Source organism: Myzus persicae, unplaced genomic scaffold (genome assembly GCF_001856785.1).
Source record: "Myzus persicae strain clone G006 unplaced genomic scaffold, MPER_G0061.0, whole genome shotgun sequence".
Taxonomy (NCBI): Eukaryota; Metazoa; Arthropoda; class Insecta; order Hemiptera; family Aphididae; genus Myzus; species Myzus persicae.
Genome location: NW_019101147.1, coordinates 69759 through 88065, shown reverse-complemented (window position 1 = coordinate 88065; position 18307 = coordinate 69759). Strand labels below are relative to the sequence as shown.

At 30.6% G+C, this 18307-nt stretch overlaps 2 protein-coding genes across 2 annotated transcripts; both read left to right on the top strand.

Moving 5' to 3' along the window:
* Positions 1-6332: 6332 nt before the first annotated feature.
* Positions 6333-11394, top strand: LOC111027943 (peroxidase-like). Its single transcript, XM_022306448.1, has 13 exons — positions 6333-6488; positions 6620-6710; positions 6787-6983; positions 7053-7226; positions 7826-8010; positions 8138-8336; positions 8685-8882; positions 9148-9295; positions 9370-9526; positions 9626-9802; positions 9923-10121; positions 10213-10315; positions 11174-11394. Exons 1-13 carry the CDS (start codon positions 6404-6406, stop codon positions 11238-11240), a joined length of 1980 nt encoding a protein of 659 aa, XP_022162140.1. The 5' UTR covers positions 6333-6403; the 3' UTR covers positions 11241-11394.
* Positions 11395-16804: 5410 nt separating this feature from the next.
* LOC111027941 lies at positions 16805-18061 on the top strand. Its single transcript, XM_022306446.1, has one exon. It carries the CDS (start codon positions 16805-16807, stop codon positions 18059-18061), a length of 1257 nt encoding a protein of 418 aa, XP_022162138.1.
* Positions 18062-18307: the final 246 nt, after the last annotated feature.

The following is an 18307-nucleotide window of genomic DNA, read 5'->3' as shown; positions in this document are numbered from 1 at the left end:
TTCGAATAAAAAAATACAAATTTTAATTATACTTGAGCCATTGTTACTATTTAAATAGTTTTCCTGAAGAAAAAGATCTGAAGTTCTACATTTTCATGTCTCCGAATGCTGAAAATGTATTAGAATGGCGTCATAATAATTCGCCTAAATCTCTTATCAAATAAATAAAAAGAGAGATGAATACAATTCCCTCAGCTCCAAAAAACATAATAAGCAAATCAGTGTATGAGTGTAAGTGAGAGCGAAGAACGATAATATATTATTGTATCTGTCGATATTCACTTGAAAGTTAACGTAAAACAGCTAGAAACATTGCACTAAATCATATTACTATAATAACAATTAAAATATGATAAAAAATAAAAAATATGATATTTATTTTGTTTTTGAAAAAATGAATTCAACGTATTGTATACCTGATGCTAAAATATGTTAACAACCAAACGGTTCTGTCTGCAGTTTGGTCGTGGTAAGATTAAATAATTTAAGTTTTTTTATGTAGGACTTTACATCGAATTTCGAATTTTTATGTATAAATAATAATCATTGAACAAATATGTTGTTTTTTATAAATTTTAAGACAGCACAGGAGACGCGTCGAGTACTAGTAATAGGATTTCTGTGGTCATTACACGACTGATCGATACGACAACCACGACATTATTGCCTAATAAAAGTGATTAACAGAAATCGTAACTATAAATTTGGTTCTCGACAATATCTTTAGAAATCATTTGTTCTTAAATTAAATTAGAACAACAATGAATTTCAAAGCTTTCAAACTATTGAATTTTATACCTTATATGAACACGAAAAGTGTATTTGATATTTTTAAAACAAATGTTCAACAATTTCCAACAAGTCCGGGAATGCTTTGTTGGAATTATTTTAACTTTATGTGCTAAGCTTACATAGTTCTTTAGGTAAGTAAGAACGAGCTCGGCAAGTATACTCTGAACAAATGTCGTTAAACATCAAATTCTTCTGTCGGCAGCACCGGCTTGCAGCACCAACAGAATATTGTCCAACAGCTGCCAACAAAATGGCTTTAACATTTTTACTCCGGTTGTATCATAAAGTTTTGCAGTTGGCGTCAAAAAGCACAAACGGTGTAATGAGTGCAACAAAGTTTGGGAGTAATTCAACGTTGTCCAACAAGTTACCAACACATTTGTTGGATACAATTCATATGTGTTAGTTTCGGTTGTGTTCAACTTATGAGGGTCACTGGATAATAAGATAAATGTTTAGGATATATAGAATAATTGATTCTTCTGTCATAATATAACTGTTGCTTCGTCGGCTACGCTTACGGCGGCAGCATTTACTCATGTATATCGTGCAGTTTAAGAGGACGCCACACCCGCATGTGCTATCTCTGTCTTACAAATGTACAACGTAGCAAAAACTGTTTAGCGCGGGACAACTTTTCTCGCACCATATTTGCTGTGGAATTACCAAATTTTCACAACAAGTAAAGAAGAACTTTATCTGTGCAACAGCGTGCTTTTTTTTAATTACACTTTCCAATCATTTTTTATAAGCAAATGAAAAAAACAACAAAACAAAATGTTTAGAAGCAAATTACTTTTATTGTGTTTGTGTTATCTAAAATATAGGCACTCTGTTGCATAGATAATTTTCTACTCGTTATGTTTAGAAATTTTGGAGCCACTACTACAAACACAGAAAGATAAAAGTTGTCCCGCGCAAAACAGATTTTTGCGGACACGGCGGTTGTGGTGCTGGATTGATGTCCGCGGTATAGGCTGGTCGCTATTTGATGATCGTGGTGGTTAGGCGTGGATACGCATGACGAAGGTACCTATATAATATATACTCTGTGCTTTAATGATATCACTCGTTATTGTTTAAAAATTAGTGACAACGTGAACGACAAAGACGATTATCATAACCGGGTCTGGTGAGTTCATCCATTTGCATATCAATCTTGCTAAGTCGTAATTAATACTATGTGACGTAGAAATCTATTTCAAGGTACCGTGGTTGAGTATGTGAAGTATTATTTTGCATGTGTTTGCATATTTAGAGGTTTTTCGACTATTTGGCATATTATGTATGCGTTTTTCTTTTTCACTGTTCATATGTAGCATATTTTTTACAACAATTTTATGAAAATGAAATAATTAATATTTTTACAATGTATGAACATAAAATATATTTTAATTTTCACAAAATCAAACTATTAAAAATAAAACATATACCTATAGCGTTAAGCAGTTAGTAGAAAACATGGCATGTGCAAATGTGAAATAGTCTTATCTTCTTGATACTTTTACAGTGGTTTATTCCCAACTATTTCAGTAGTTCTTGTGAATGCGTGGACGTTAATTTCTGAACTTTTTGAGGCATATTTCACCAGTTTTTAGTGCATAAGTTCGTACTCTATTAGTCATTTCTTAGGACATGAACTCTCGAGCCCTGATCATGGTATTAAAATATAATACTAGGGCAGTAATAGACGTTTTTTATATTACCGGAGAAAACGGCGTTCGGGGTGTACCTTTCGGTCCTACGCTCAAGATGGGGAGGTGATCGCCTGCATTTGTCCAGCGCGACCCCGTCCCCACCTTGTGCCTTTGCGGGAAAGTCCACGGTATCGTGTTATCGTAACCCATGGTGTGGTTGGTATAAACGTAGACCGGTCGCTGAGGTGCCTGTACTTGGTACTGGTTGACGTTGAGTACCGCGTGTCATGTGGAACTCCTTTTGAATGTAACAAATTGTAATCGGTACCACTTCTTTTGATAGTGATGGTTCATTGATAAATAGGTCGTGGAAACTCATGAAAAAAATTAAACATGAATTTTCGGTCAGATAATATGAAAGCGAAACGCTTTCCCTCTTTTAGTGAACCTTCCAGACGCTATGCCAATTAATAAGACTGCAGTAAATAAAAATGATCATCTTTACAACTTTTAAAGCTCATATCTTAGCTTTGGACGACCAGCAAATTGAGGTGAACATTTCAGGACTTTCTGGATTAAATTGGGTGTGTAGAACAACTTCAGAACTTTGAAAGATCATTTATCAACTTTTAACCCTAACGATTAGCAAATTCTGAAAATGGACTTTCAAATTCTAGCAAAGTAAGACAAGCATTTCCGATAGATTTGAGTAATGTGGGTCGACCATAACTTCGGAACTTTGAAAGCTAACCACTATAATTTAACTATAACTTTAAACATTGAAATGTATAATATGAGCAGAGTAGTGGGCTTATCGTTTGCCTAGTGTATAACTACAATGATGTAGTCAAATTTCATCAAAACTAAAACGACATTTTTGATATACTTAGTAATAATATTGTATCATAAATTAATGGAAGTGGTAAATGAGGTAGCTTCATGCTGAGGCGCTTGGGCATGAATTTCTATCCAACTATAATCAATTTGGTCTTTTGGTATTAAAGCTAGGCTACAAATACGGTTAACTGTTTTTTTTTCGTAATTTTAATTGTAATCATAAAAAAGCCCTACATTTTGTTAACTCCAGTGGAATAAGCTTCCTTTTATAAATGTTTCATAGCCAAAAGTTTCTCTAATAGAAACAATCATACCAATTTCAAAGTCTATTTGAAATGTATTGGGGTTAAATATTAAACCATTCCTTAGAGCAGCTTCTTTTATTATTTTAAACATTCTCGAATAAGTTGCTATTTTTTTGTCTCGTAGCAATGCATAAGCCTTAAGAGTCAATGTAATAAAATTAATAATCATGTACTAAAAAATCATATTAATTTACTTTTATAATTACCAATATGGTATCATTATTCTTAGACTTTGAACTGATTTTATACCAATCTGACATATCAATATTAGGTTTATTTTATTTTCACTAAAGAGTGTGACTTTGCGTAAACCCTTCATTATATGTTTAACATATATATTGTAGATGTAAGTTTTTATTATTATTGTCATTTTATCAGCGATAAGATTACGGAACTATGTTTCCTCGACGATGATACCTAAAATAGCTTACTTCCCACTTTAATCATAAATCGATTTTCTTCAAAAGGGCTGATAATTTTTGATTTTTAATAAAGTTGAAATTTCGATGTAATATCAATATATCATTGAATTCAAATTTAACACTCATTTTTCGAAAAGCTGATTCTCAGAGTGTAGTTCCTACTCATCCATGCTCTGATGAGTAAAAACCTATGATTTTTCGGCAAGGATAGGATAGAATTTGGCGAAACGGGATTGATTATCAATCTATATATAACTGGTTTTACTGTTGACGAAATGAGATGAAACGAGTAAAATATGAAGAACATAATATATAATAGAGAAAAAAATTGCGGGCAGACAATAATTTCATGCCAGGCGGACAATACGTGTCTCACCACCGAAAATTTAATTTTGGCTCTATATTATAATAGTTACGACAGTGACTATTAAGGGACAACATTTAGGAAATTTCTAATCTCGTCTTAGCTGCTCTGGATCTATGTGTTAGTTGTAAATGTTTATTCGTGCGAGTGAAATATTCAATGTAGTACCACACTCGCATGCACATGCCACTAACTCGATAACAATATAAAATTCACTATACGAATTTTATGACAATTTACTAATTGTTTTACTACAATTCAAGCTAGTTTACATTGATTTTTTTATTATAATTTTAAAAAGTTCATATTTTCAAGTTTTTATTTATAGTTCACAATAATATAAGATTTAATTTTTACAAAGTGTTCCATAAGACCTATAGACAATTTTCTGTAAAGTTCAAATTTTTTTTCCAAAATAAAAACCGAACAATCTAAACTATTTAACTTTAATTTTGTTAAAACTAAAGGTATTTTGGTCTAAAATTGACGGCAGTAGGGAGGCCCCTTATGTTCCTTAATTCAACCGTCACCGTATTCAACTACCGGTCACGCTCCGAAACACACGGTAAAATCGCAGTTGATGCGATACTATTATTAAAAATATATTATGTAAATTACTATATTATTTAATCGCTAAATATTAGATTTTACGTATTGGTCATGAACATACGAATATTATACGATATTAATGTTATGTATCATCCATGGTTGACCAAGAGGGCGATTTAGACGAGAAGGGTTCACACTATCTTCTCCGTCACGGTTTGTGTTCTCACTCGATTTAGGTACCTATTACATGAATGTATAATATGAACGCATAATAGGTGATATATTATATTATGGGTATGGGTATAATAGCATATTATTATAATTTCCTAGACAATTAGAGTAGCTACTAAGTACCTATATTATATACTATTACAATAACTATACAAGTAAATAATATGTGTTACAAACGAATAAGCTCTGCTCGTCCACTATTTGTCATTTTGTTTTTATTTTTTGTGAATAGATTATGATAACATAATCATATACAAAATAACTGATGAAGAAATGATGTGTAAATCTCAACATTTCCCTAGTCTGAAAATATTTTTTATCATGTCGATGGCTTTTGGTCTGTTAGAAAATCCTCATAATTATAATACCAAAATTACTTTAATTATATACGCGCATTCACCATAGGAATCACAAAGTCACATAATTACGAATTATATCCCCATAGCAACATAAAACACCACGAGGTCCGAGAAAAACGTTGCACGGGTTATATTTTACCTAACATGTTTTTGGGGATAGGGACAATGCACTTTATCTATGAACTATTTAAAAAAAACACCGACTGGACTTTTATCAACATAGGTCCTAATTGTATATTGATATCAATATTATTACAACAAATATGGCAGGAAGCAATAATACATGTTCTAAGCGTTAAAAAAATCAATAAGAAAATATTAAGTTGTAGTCAGCCCAAAAACATATTTATGTTCAAAATTATTATTAAAAAATATGTTAGTCTAACCTTTTGTCTAAACGTACGGTACTAGAATTATGTGTGTGGGTAAGTATATTACATACACATACTGTGGGATTTGACTTGTTTAAATATTAAATTCGTTTAAAGGGTAAAGCTTTGAGTTAATTTTCTAATTAACATTAACTCAACGACTTGCCTATTTCCAGTTAAACTGACAAAGAGTATGTTAATATTTTGAAATCATATTTTTACTATACATCTTTTATTATCGTAATAGTTAGTTCATAATTTTTTTACTTTAGAAGTTTATATCATAATAATACTACAGTGATGTATTCTTCATTATAGCTCATACTTTATTGGTATTTCCGTAAACTTATGATAATATATGATATAATGATAAATGTTGTAGGTACGATAGTATTGTGTATTATTTAAAACTCGAACCGATACATACCTGAGTGGGGTTACGACAGTCAACATATATGTATAAGAGCTAATATTTATATCAACGCATTTAGTGTAACGACTTTGTGTCGACTCATTTGCCGATCTTCGTTAAAAAAATGAAGAGAATTCCAATTGTCCTGGTGTTCATTGTTAGCATATCGTGCGAACGTATTCAAAATAAAGAAAATGAATCGTATGCAGGTAAATTAATAGATCTTAAAATACAATATAATATATAATATTATATTAAACAATTTGATAAAAATAAATTACAAATATAAATATAAATAATAAATATTATAATATATTATAATCACTTATTTCTTACACAGATTCAAATAGTAATTTGGGAATTCTTTATGAAGGGACGCACAATTGTTTGAATGACGAACAAAGTTTGAATAAAAACTCTTATAAGATACCGTGAATAATAGCAATATAAAAATATATTTTAGGAAGTATTTTTGGATTTAAATAATTTGTATTATGTATGTTTTAGATCACTGACGGACAATCCTATTGGACTCTTAGATCCCGAAGGAATTGATCTAGCTGATCAATGTTTTCCCAAGCCAATATGTGATCCCCATGCTAAGTATAGAACCATAAATGGTAGTTGTAATAATTTAATATTTCCTATTTGGGGAGTATCTCATACAGCAAGCACACGAATTATTCAAGCCGACTATTCGGATGGTACTTAATGAAAATTAGAGTATTTTCATTTCAATGTAATAATATGGAAATTCATTGCAATAATTTAAGGTAAGAGCGAAGTAAGAAGAGCAATATCGGGAAAAAAATTGCCAAACCCGAGGAAAATACGAACAACTTTGTTCCCAGATTTGAATAGACCTACGCTTAAGTATAATTCATTGTTCATGCAATTTGGTCAAGTGGTCGCACACGATACTGAATTAATATTCTCTAAAACTGTAGGTGAGTTTGTACAAATATTAGCACTCTCTAAATATTCCGAGTGAAACCTAACATTACTTTAATGTGTATGTTGTGCATCCCGCACTTGACAATAATAATTATACTTATGGGTAGTTATGTAGGTAATAATAATAATAAACAAATAGATTTAATTTTTAATTTTTAATTTTTTTTATTTGGTGAATTTAAAATTGTGAGAGTCTTATGATAGGTCTTACTCGATATTATAATTTTATATTTAATACATATATAATATAAATACTATAACCTAAATCAAATTATAAAGGCAACGGTCGAATTAATTTGACATTTTGCTTAACGCACATCAATTATACTGGAATCAGTTAAAATCACTATTAATGAAAACAGAGTGGTTTGAATAACCATATCAGAAATTTTTATCTTTTTATATGAGTATAGCCAATGATAATAAAACAAGAATTGTCAATTTTTGTTTTTCTTACCTAAACAAACCGGAACCAAAGTCATAAATGTTTCAACCCCTGATTTAATTTGCTTAATTTATTGATAGTTTATTCAATATAGTATTGAATTATTGTAATAATCAATTAATATTATTAAGAATTTTATTGCAAAAGGTCACGATGGCAGTCCAATAGTATGTTGCAATACGGATGGTTCTACACCAGAAAATCTACCACGAGATTGTCTTCAGATTACAATCCCGAAAGATGATCCTGGTTATTCAAAAAAACGATGTTTATCGTCTCAACGAGCCACTGATACAGCAGATCTAGGTTGCCATATAAAACCAGTCAGACCAGTAATAACTATGCACTATTATATTATACAAGTCCTGATCCCACATATAATTATTTTTATCATAGCTTAAAAAAAATTATTTATCAAAAAGTATTAATCGTGTTTAATGCATTTCATTATTTTGTTAGCAAATTGGAGTTACCAGTTTTCTTGATGCTTCATTATTATATGGGTCAGATGAACACATAGCACATTCTTTAAGAACAAACCATCATGGGAAACTCAGGAGACAAATAGGGCCTAAAGGAAAATCATATTTACCGAATGTAAAACAAGCTACGAAAGAATGCACCGTTTCTAAAGATGAAACTGTATGCTACGCTGCAGGTAATTTATATTTATATTGTTTATTATAGATTAGTTATTTATTATGATAGTGCTTTCATGTTATCTTAATAATAATAATATAATGAAAAATAATATTAATCTCCTATAAATCAATTTTAATTTTAATGATAATACTTTTTTTTTTTAGCAAAAAATAAGTACCTATTATATTTAATTTTTTTAAATAGTTAGATAATGATTATAATTCCGGTTTAATGCAATATGTTTTAATTTTTTATTGCAACTAAAATGCTTAAGTAAATATCTCGATAAATAACGCATATTCGATCACGTTACCTATTCGAATGCATTTATGAAAATTTAACATATGAAATATATTTATTCAAGGTGATATAAGAGTAAACCAACATCCTAATATAGCAGTTGCGACAATTTCATTATTGAGAATTCATAACAAACTGTGCGATGATTTTGTTGAAATGAATCCTGAATGGGACGACGAGCGAATATATCAAGAAGCCAGGAGATTACTCATCGCAATGTATCAGCACGTGGTATACTATGAATTTGTTCCGGGACTTGTAGGTACATAATATATCATTGATTATGCTATTATACTATTATAGTAGGTAGGTAAATAATACAACAAAAAAATCTATATTTTATATTATATTATTATAAAATATGTACAAATAAACTAATTTTGTAATATCTATTTATGTTTATACGTTGCGCCGTTACTGGCAAAGTGTAGGAGATATATATACTATCTGTTGGTCCTATACTTATAGTATAATATTAGAAAATATATTAATCGATTTTAAATATTATTCAATTCAATAAAACATAGGAAAAGATTATGCCAGAGCAAACAAATTACTACCATTAGAAAAAGGTTATAATATGGATTACGATCAATTTTTAAATCCAACTACTATGACCAGTTTCACCGGTGCTGCATACAGATCACTTCATAGTGAAATACAGGGATATTTCGAGTAATGATGATGATATTAATTCAGTGTTTTTTATACTACTTTGCAGAACTTTTATATGATTCATTTTTTTACAGTTTGGTCAATGAAGCCAGAAATGTTACGTCAAAACTTCGACTGGGTGACTTTTTTCAAAGAACTGACATAGTGCAGAAAAAAGACAATTACGATAGTTTTATTAGAGGTTTGCTAAGTCAAATTGCACAGGAACAAGATCAATATTACACATCTGAAGTATGATTATTGGTTGTATTATTTGTCTACGCCCTCAAAGAAATTAATTTCAAATACCTAGGTTAATGTCATACTGTTTATTATATTTGGTTGATTTAGGTTAGCGAATACTTATTCAGAATTCCGAGCAAACCAGAATCAGGCTTTGACTTGCCCAGCTTTGATATCGCACGTGGAAGAGATTTTGGAGAACCGTCGTATAATAAATTTAGGCAATTGTGTGGGTTGAGCGAAGCCAAGACTTTTCAAGATTTTACGGATCAAATATCTAAAAAAGTAAATACATCAACAAATTTTTCATCACACAATAATTGTACACCTAACTATTACAGTTGGAACCCACCTATTATAACTATTCAATTAATTATTAAAAAAAAAAAAAATATATTTTTCAAGAATGTCGATACTTTAGCTAGCTTGTACGAAGATCCAAACGATGTCGACTTTTACGTGGGTGGTATGTTAGAAAAACTGAAACCTGGATCTTCATTGGGCCACACTTTTCAGTGTATTTCTGGAGAAATGTTTTACAGATGGAAGTTTGGCGATCGATTCTTTTACGAATTTGGAAATCAAACGGGATCTTTTCGCCCAGGTAACGAATGCCACTTTCATTAGGTATCTATGATATTTAAACCTTAATGCATTTTTTTACTCACTGTAATTGTATTAAATCGTTTCAAAAGATCAACTTGATGAAATACGAAAATCAACATTATCACTCTTTGTGTGTATGTCATCAGACATTCAATATATACAACGCAATGCATTTGATGTAATTAGTAAAGAGTGAGTATTCTATTTTATACATTAGTTACCTGTAGGTCTATAGCCTATATAAGTATATAATAATAATATGGTAGGTATATTGTTGAGTATTGACACCGTAGGTACATCATAAAAAAATATTATGATGTCCAATTTAGAGATTTTGAGATTATTGAAAAATATATAAAACATCTTAGTTGTACTAAGAGGTACTTAATATGATTTTTTTATTTCTAGTTCATGACGGTAATCTCTCTATAAATTACTAAGGTTTTATATATTTTATAACTGCTTAACATAATCTCACTTAGGTAGTAAGTAAAGACTGAACTGAATTAAATCTACCTATTCTATAAATAAACGAAATTACTAATTACAACGTTAAATATTTCCTTATATATTTGTATCTAGTAGATATGTCCCTTGTACCTAGCTACCAAATTTTAAAACAAGAACAAGGGAACATTTTTAAAAGATAAAGTAAGTATGTACAAACATAAATTTAAAAAAATAAACAAAATAAATGTTTATTGACTTATTTAAATTGCAGATAGTATTATAATAGCTAGGACAGATAAGTGCTTTATCAATAATAAGATACTAACTATCTATTGTCGAGAAACAAATAGGAAAATAAATAGTTAAATAAACACTTTTTTATCAAAAATATATCGGGTAGCTACATTAAAAAATTTAGAAACCATAAGTAGGTTAGGTTTATGCTATTACTTACTTTTATAGTTATTTAAAATAAATATATTTGTGATTATTTTAATACAAAATATACCTACTATAGGTGCAATGCTTTTTCCTGTCTATTATAATGAAAATAAGAATAAATAGATCCATAATAATTGTTTCTGATTTACTTTTTTTCAGAAATCCATTGGTACCTTGCAGTTCCCTACCAAAAATCAATTTGGATCCTTGGAAAGAATGGAAATAATTCCAAACTTATATTCTGCCAAAAAATAGTGATCCTTGTAATTATTTTCTTGGTTTTTATGTAGCGCCGAAAGAATATTAATATAAAATACCGTAGTGCCTGTATTGTTTGTCTTTGGTAATACATTAATAATAATTGGATTCAAACCTATTAATATTGTTGAAATTCAGTACCGATCTACCTAGTTAGTAATAGAATAAAATAACCTTGTTACTGTTTTTATTTTAATACCTATGTGTGTCCTTAAATGATTGGATAAAATCTTATATTATTACCTACGTACTGAGTTATGTCAAAGCTCACCTATACACTTAGAAGACAGGCCAACCGCATGTTTACAGTTTAGCTATACGACATATAAATACCACACTATAGTATGAATTATGTATCAGTTTTGTATCGGTGTAAAGTAAGATGACCAGACCACTAGTCACCAAGGTTCCTATTTAATAATGTTAGGTCTTGGATGGTTGAACAAAAACAGTGAAGTACGACAAAGTTTTTGGACTGAAAACAAATCTCAATATTGTATGGTTTGTGAGTATAACTTGATTAGGTACCATCTATTCAGTCTTTTTTATTTTTTTTATTCGTGTTCTAACAATTTATATAAATTGATAATGAAAAAAATGAGTCTTGTGCTCGAGCTCTTAACGAGGTGGTGAATACTGAATCAATGGCGAAGGGCATTGATTCTACTCTAATTTTTCACAGATGTATGATGGTAAGTTATTGTTATATTATAGTCTATAGATGAAATATTGTATATTTTGTTTGTACAACCAATAAATCATAAAAAAATACAAAAACCGTGTGTGCGTGTTTACAAGGACATACATGTCAAATAAAACTTCTTTTGTAGTTTTTAGTGAAGTCTAGCTTTAGTAAGTTGTCATATGGTGGCCAAGCCACTCGCCGTATGTAAATAGTCGGCTAAGACAATAACGTTGGTAACAGAATATTTGTCTTATTGTTTTCATAATACTAATATTGCATTTTTTATTTCGTACAATATTATTCTGCTCGCCGTGTTTTACACGAATTAACACACCTTGTCACATACAGACTTACCTGTGTGTTTATTGTATAGCGACTCAATAGAGGTGGACGGAACCGCCGAGTAAAACTCGAGAGCGATAGTGTGTGGTGGATGTGTAGGTGTGTATATATGTGTGCGTGTTAGACTAATGGTAGGCGGGTTACTCAAATAAATGGTAACAAGTTTTCTGGTGACTTTTAGTTTACTTGTATTGTACAAATTTAAATAATACACAAATAATAATAAAAGGTGGCCCTTTTGACCCAACAACTCAAGTATATAAATATAAAAAATAATAAATAAAACTCACAGTTTGTGGAGCTGGCCAACTGTTACCTGTGCCTAAATAAATAGAAATGAAGTTCGAATCATCTCGGCGTAATCTGCGTTACATAATTCACACACGACACAATTATAACAAAACAAAAACAATGTAAATATAGGTAAATGGTCCACTGGACATTTTCATATATTATGGGCCCATAGCTAAATGGAAAAAAATATTAAGTTTACTCGAGATTCCAGACTCGGGTTCCAATCGAATCAATTTGTAAACATTGAACCATTGGTTATAAACTTATAAATACTAGTATCTGTAGTCGATGATTGAACATTGTAATTATTGAGGCTGGCGATTACAATAACGCTATATTTAGTCGATAAAATATCTTTAGATTTATGCCATATGCCCATTGCCCATATACCCTTATAATTATATTATATCTATTAGCCGTGGTCAGCAGTCGGCACTGACGAGACAAAATAGATTTCTGATAATTTTCCAATAATAAGGTACACCCATACACTAACACGAGTGATGCACACAGCCATGCAGACACGCACGTCGCAAACAGACACTCAACACTCAAACGTCTCAAACTTGTGCTCGCTAATCGCTGTACATTCGGGCTTAATGGCAATACATTAAACAACAGTTTACAAGGAACCTTGTATTACATTTTCAAGTTTTTTGACCAGGCAAAAAATTTTTTATCGACTTGGGTTTAAAAAAACAAATAATAATCTAAAATTTCATTCGCCTATAATTAGTTCAACACAAATCAAAATATTTTGAAAATATTAAAGTGTATAGAAAATGCTTATACAAAATATATTCAGTGAAAATGTCATGTATCTACAATCATTTTTGTTAGAGTTACGCTAAAAACAAAAATCGATTTTCTCGAAAACCGAAAAATATCTTTTTTCTTTCATTTTTTATTTGTTTTTTCTGTTACGTTTGAAAATTATTGAGAATTGTAAATTTTGACCTCCCGAATGCATCAACTAAATCCTCTTTCCTGCCAGAAAAGTTGCTGTCGAAGCACTTTTACTGGGTTCCACGTCATTTGGTCGCGTAAAAGCGATGTAATTTGGTCTCGATCAATTTAATCGCATTAGCAAAAAGAACGCATATAATAAGAGCGAAAAGTTAATTAAAAATATAATTTTAATAATATCCAGTCAAAAAATCAAAGTTAATATAAAAATACAATTTTTTCAAAAAATCTAGCCAAAAAATCAAGTTATTATATTTGTAGTTGAAAATTTGCAGCAATGCCCCTTAAATATCCATCAATAGGTTTCATTTCGAATTGCAGTATAAAATTTTTAATCCGTAGAGCTGAATCTTTATATTTTCTTTTTTTAGGAACTGAATATCCAGCAATAAATTGCTTGTTCAACTTTGAATTGATTTAAATTATCTTCGTTTTTCAATGCGTTAATAAATGTCCATATGAACGGATGAACTGCATTCAACATAGAATTGAAACCAGAGAATTGCCAACCTTCTATTGCATTGTTTGTGCGTGGAATGTCTTTTTGGATTAATTCATAACAATTCCAAATACTAATATTAAACAATGCAGGTCTTCTTTGACCTCTCCTGTTTGGTCTACCGATGCACGTATCTTCATAATAATCCAAGAGTTCAGTTAACGAGTTTTGATTTTGTTCGTAAAACTCTGTACTAATTAATGATTCAAAACAATCAATAACTTTTTTTTCCCGGACATAAGCTAATGGCAATAATTTACGTAAACATAATGAAAATTCTGGATCTTCTGAATATTTTTTTTGAAGTCCTAAATTTTGGATATGACGCCAAAAAGATTGATCCGAGTGAAAAAAACAACCCTTAACTTGTGTGTCAGGGTAAACATGTACTATAGCATTCATGGCAGCCTTTTCAAAATTTAACATAAAAAGTTTTGGATTAAGATTAGATTTAATCGAATTTACTGCCACAAACATTCGGCGATATGTATCTTCGGATTTATCGGGAAAAATAAAGTAAACTAATGGTATCACATTTGCATCTATGATACTATGAATCATGTAAAGTTGAGTAAACAATTTTGCGGTGCATGAAAAAGTGCCATTGGCAAACCAATAATTACTATTATGTAATAATTCTAAATTTTTTAACGTCGAAAACAATAAAATCCGTTTATAGTATAATAAAAATGGTTCACCACTTACAGATTTTTTATGCACATCTGGAATTCTAAGATCAGTTAATGTCGCTGGATTAGGTGGTGCTGAATTGATTTGTTTACTTGTACGTTGTTCTATTCGTTTTAGTGGTTGATTGGTGGTAGTTGACTAGCAATATTAAATAAACCAAATAATTTTTTCGTTAGTGGTCTTTTCTTTGCGATGTATAAAATTATCGTGTACTATTACTTTTTCACCATTTTGGCTTAACACATACCTTAACACCATGGCGTATAATATCAATTAAATTAAATTAAATTAATACATTTATCACACACGTGAAAATCTCAAATGTCACAAGCGAACTGATTAACCAACACTATATGCAACGCAGTAGGTACTGAATATTGTTATCGGGCTCAAATAGCTTACGATATTTATGTTCCGCAGTTAAAATATTGTTCGCAACCAAATGACCTCGCTCTTATGACATTTTACCGCGACACCTTTTTACTGCAAGAAACCACGATGACAGACACACAAAAAAAATAATTTAAAAACACACATCATGTAAATACATTTATCGTTCCGATCAGAATCTAAAATTAATAGCTTTTTTTGATAACAATCGACATAATAAGTTCGAAGTATTTTTTTTCTAAGGTGTATCAAGGCGCTACGAGGAGGTACTTCGCACTTGCAGGCTGTCCTTCCCCTAGAGTTCAAAGTACCTAGTTAAATTATTAATATTTATTACCTATTTATGATTTTTTTAATAGACAACAGTTTTATTAGTAACCTTTAACAACTATGGGAGGCGTTCAAAATCCCGACAATGATAATCCCGAATGGTCAAAAGCCCGAAACCAAAATCCCGGCAGTCTAAAATACCGACAGTTCAAAATACCGACAGTTCAAAATACCGACAGTTCAAAATACCGACAGTTCAAAATATCGACAAAATAAAATAATTTTATCTTATCTTATAAAAGTTTAATTTAGTACCTATATTATCTAAAACGCTCAATTACTTGTCCCAAGTCTCAGTGAACGATTGAACATTTCAAATGAACAAACGTATTTTTGCGTGTTAATTGTATAGTACCTTTGTTTTAAATATAAGTAAGGAGTTTTTTAATTATGAGTGAAGTATGTCAAATTATCCCATCTCAAAAAGGAAATGCCAAAATATGTGTCAAGGGATATTTAATGACAAAAGACAAGAATCGAGAGGACATATATTATTGGTGCTGCGAAAAAATTAAACTAATGGCCTGCACAGGTAAGTTATTATTTCATTAACCGGAAAGACAAATTAATAAATTGGTTATATGACATAAGCGCCAAAGGTACGAAAATGACATATCATTTGCGCCAAAATAAATATTTTATATAAGTAGTTTTTCAAAATTGATATATCTTATAAAAATGATATTATATGTATACTATATTATATTAATATTATTTTATATAAATAGTTATTTGAAAATTGCTATTATAAAAATTATATTATGTTATAAAATTAATAAATCATAAATTATGATACATAACATTTTTTTTTTTGGTACACCTCAATGACACATTACCACTGGCCATTTCTCGTAAAAATCTATATTTTTGCTCTTTAAACAAAATACACACAACACCTATATTCGTAACATTTTTTGTGAATTTATAACGATTTTAGTTAATTTGTTGAAATTTAAAAATATTATTCGTGGGTATTTGACATTATATACGTTAAAGACGTTTATGGGTGTCAACATTCCTTATCGATATTACCGTGCCGTTAAATTGCGATATGAAATAAGGTGATTGACGTGTACCGTGTACGTTATTATTTCGTGTACATTGTCATTGTGTGGTACCGTTTATCCAAAAAATATATGTATAATAAGTTTCATTTGGGACATACTATTATGTTAATTGATAAATGAACAAATTTCAGTGGACTCGATATTTTAACTCACATTTTAATATAAATAATAATAACAATAGAAGTAATAATTAAAAATTATTTTTAATTTTTGCGTTTCATTCATAGGACGTGCACTATACTTATCAACGAAAAACATTTATTACGTAAATGTATTATGATCATAATCACGCACCTGAAGCAGCTAGGGTTGATGTATGTACTACTCTTAGCCATTTAAAAGATCAAGCACGAAATACCAATGACCAACCCTGCCAAATTATTCAAAGTTGCGTTACAAATATGCCAAGTACTGCTCATCCATACATGCCGAATAGAAATGCTCTACGGCAACAAATAAAGCGTGTTAGAAGGGAAAATACGCCATCGCAACCTCAATCATTAGAAGATCTAACAATTCCCGATTCACTGAGAACTACAATTGGCGTGGAGTTATTTTTAATTAAAGATTCAACCATTAATGATGAAAAACTTCTACTATTTTGTACTAAAAATAATGTTCAACGGCTGTCGCATGCTCGTTATTTAATTATGGATGGTACGTTTTGGACAGTCCCGACAATATTTAGACAGCTATATACCATACACGCACCTGTAGGAGGAGACAATTTTCGAGTTTTGCCACTAGCATATGCTTTAATGTCATCAAAATCTGAAACCCTGTATATACGTCTTTTTCAAGACTTAATTGATTTTTGCGAAGATAATGGCGGGCAACTAAATCCATATTGGATAATGACAGATTTTGAACAGGCGGCAATAAAGGCATCAAAAGCTGAGTTTCCTAACGTGAAAAACAAGGCATGTTTTTTTCATTTATCTCAAAGTACTTGGAGAAAAATTCAATCATCTGGCTTGGTGAATTTATATGGTACAAACGAAGAGTTTAGTTTAAAAATAAGACAAATGCTTGCCCTGGCTTTTATTCCATCTGAAAATATACCTGCAGCATTTGATGAACTTAAAGCGACATTTCCTCCTGAAGCTGAAGAAGTTGTCCAATGGTTTGAAGACAATTATGTACATGGCCGGATTCGTCGCCGAAACCAAAGAAATGGTAATATTATACGCACAGACCCACTTTTTCCGCCCAAACTTTGGTCTGTGTCAGAATTAATGGACCACGGAATTCCTAGGACACAAAATATTGTCGAAGCTTGGCATCGACGTTGGTCAACTTTGGTTGGTAAACCTCATGTTGGAGTCTATACAATGATAGAGGAGCTTCAGAAAGAACAACAACGAGTTGACTTGGAAATTGAATGCATTAATCGTGGAGAACCAAAACCGAAACAGAAAAAACAAATAATTGACAGAGAGAAAAGAATAATGACGGTATATAAAGATATATCAAATAGGAGTGTCTTAGAATTTTTACGGGGTTTGGCTCATAATATATCGATGTAGTTTTATAAGTATTAATAGTATAAATATAATGTAATTGTAGTGTAATGTATTGTTTGAGTTTTTAAATGAAATTGTTGAATAATGAACATGATAATATTATGTAAATATGTTTGGTCGGGATTTTACATGTCGGTATTATGATTTGTCGGGATTTTAAACAGTCGGTACTGTGACTTGTCGGGATTTTAAACTGTCGGTATTGTGATTTGTCGGGATTTGGTATGTCGGGATTTTACATGTCGGGAT

Coding starts and splice junctions, on each gene's coding strand:
- LOC111027943 (XM_022306448.1), top strand. CDS start 6,404: ATGAAGAGAATTCCAATTGTCCTGGTGTTCATTGTTAGCATATCGTGC. Junction 9,803..9,922: donor CGGATCAAATATCTAAAAAA/GTAAATACATCA, acceptor ATATTTTTCAAG/AATGTCGATACTTTAGCTAG. Junction 10,316..11,173: donor TTTGATGTAATTAGTAAAGA/GTGAGTATTCTA, acceptor ACTTTTTTTCAG/AAATCCATTGGTACCTTGCA.
- LOC111027941 (XM_022306446.1), top strand. CDS start 16,805: ATGTATTATGATCATAATCACGCACCTGAAGCAGCTAGGGTTGATGTA.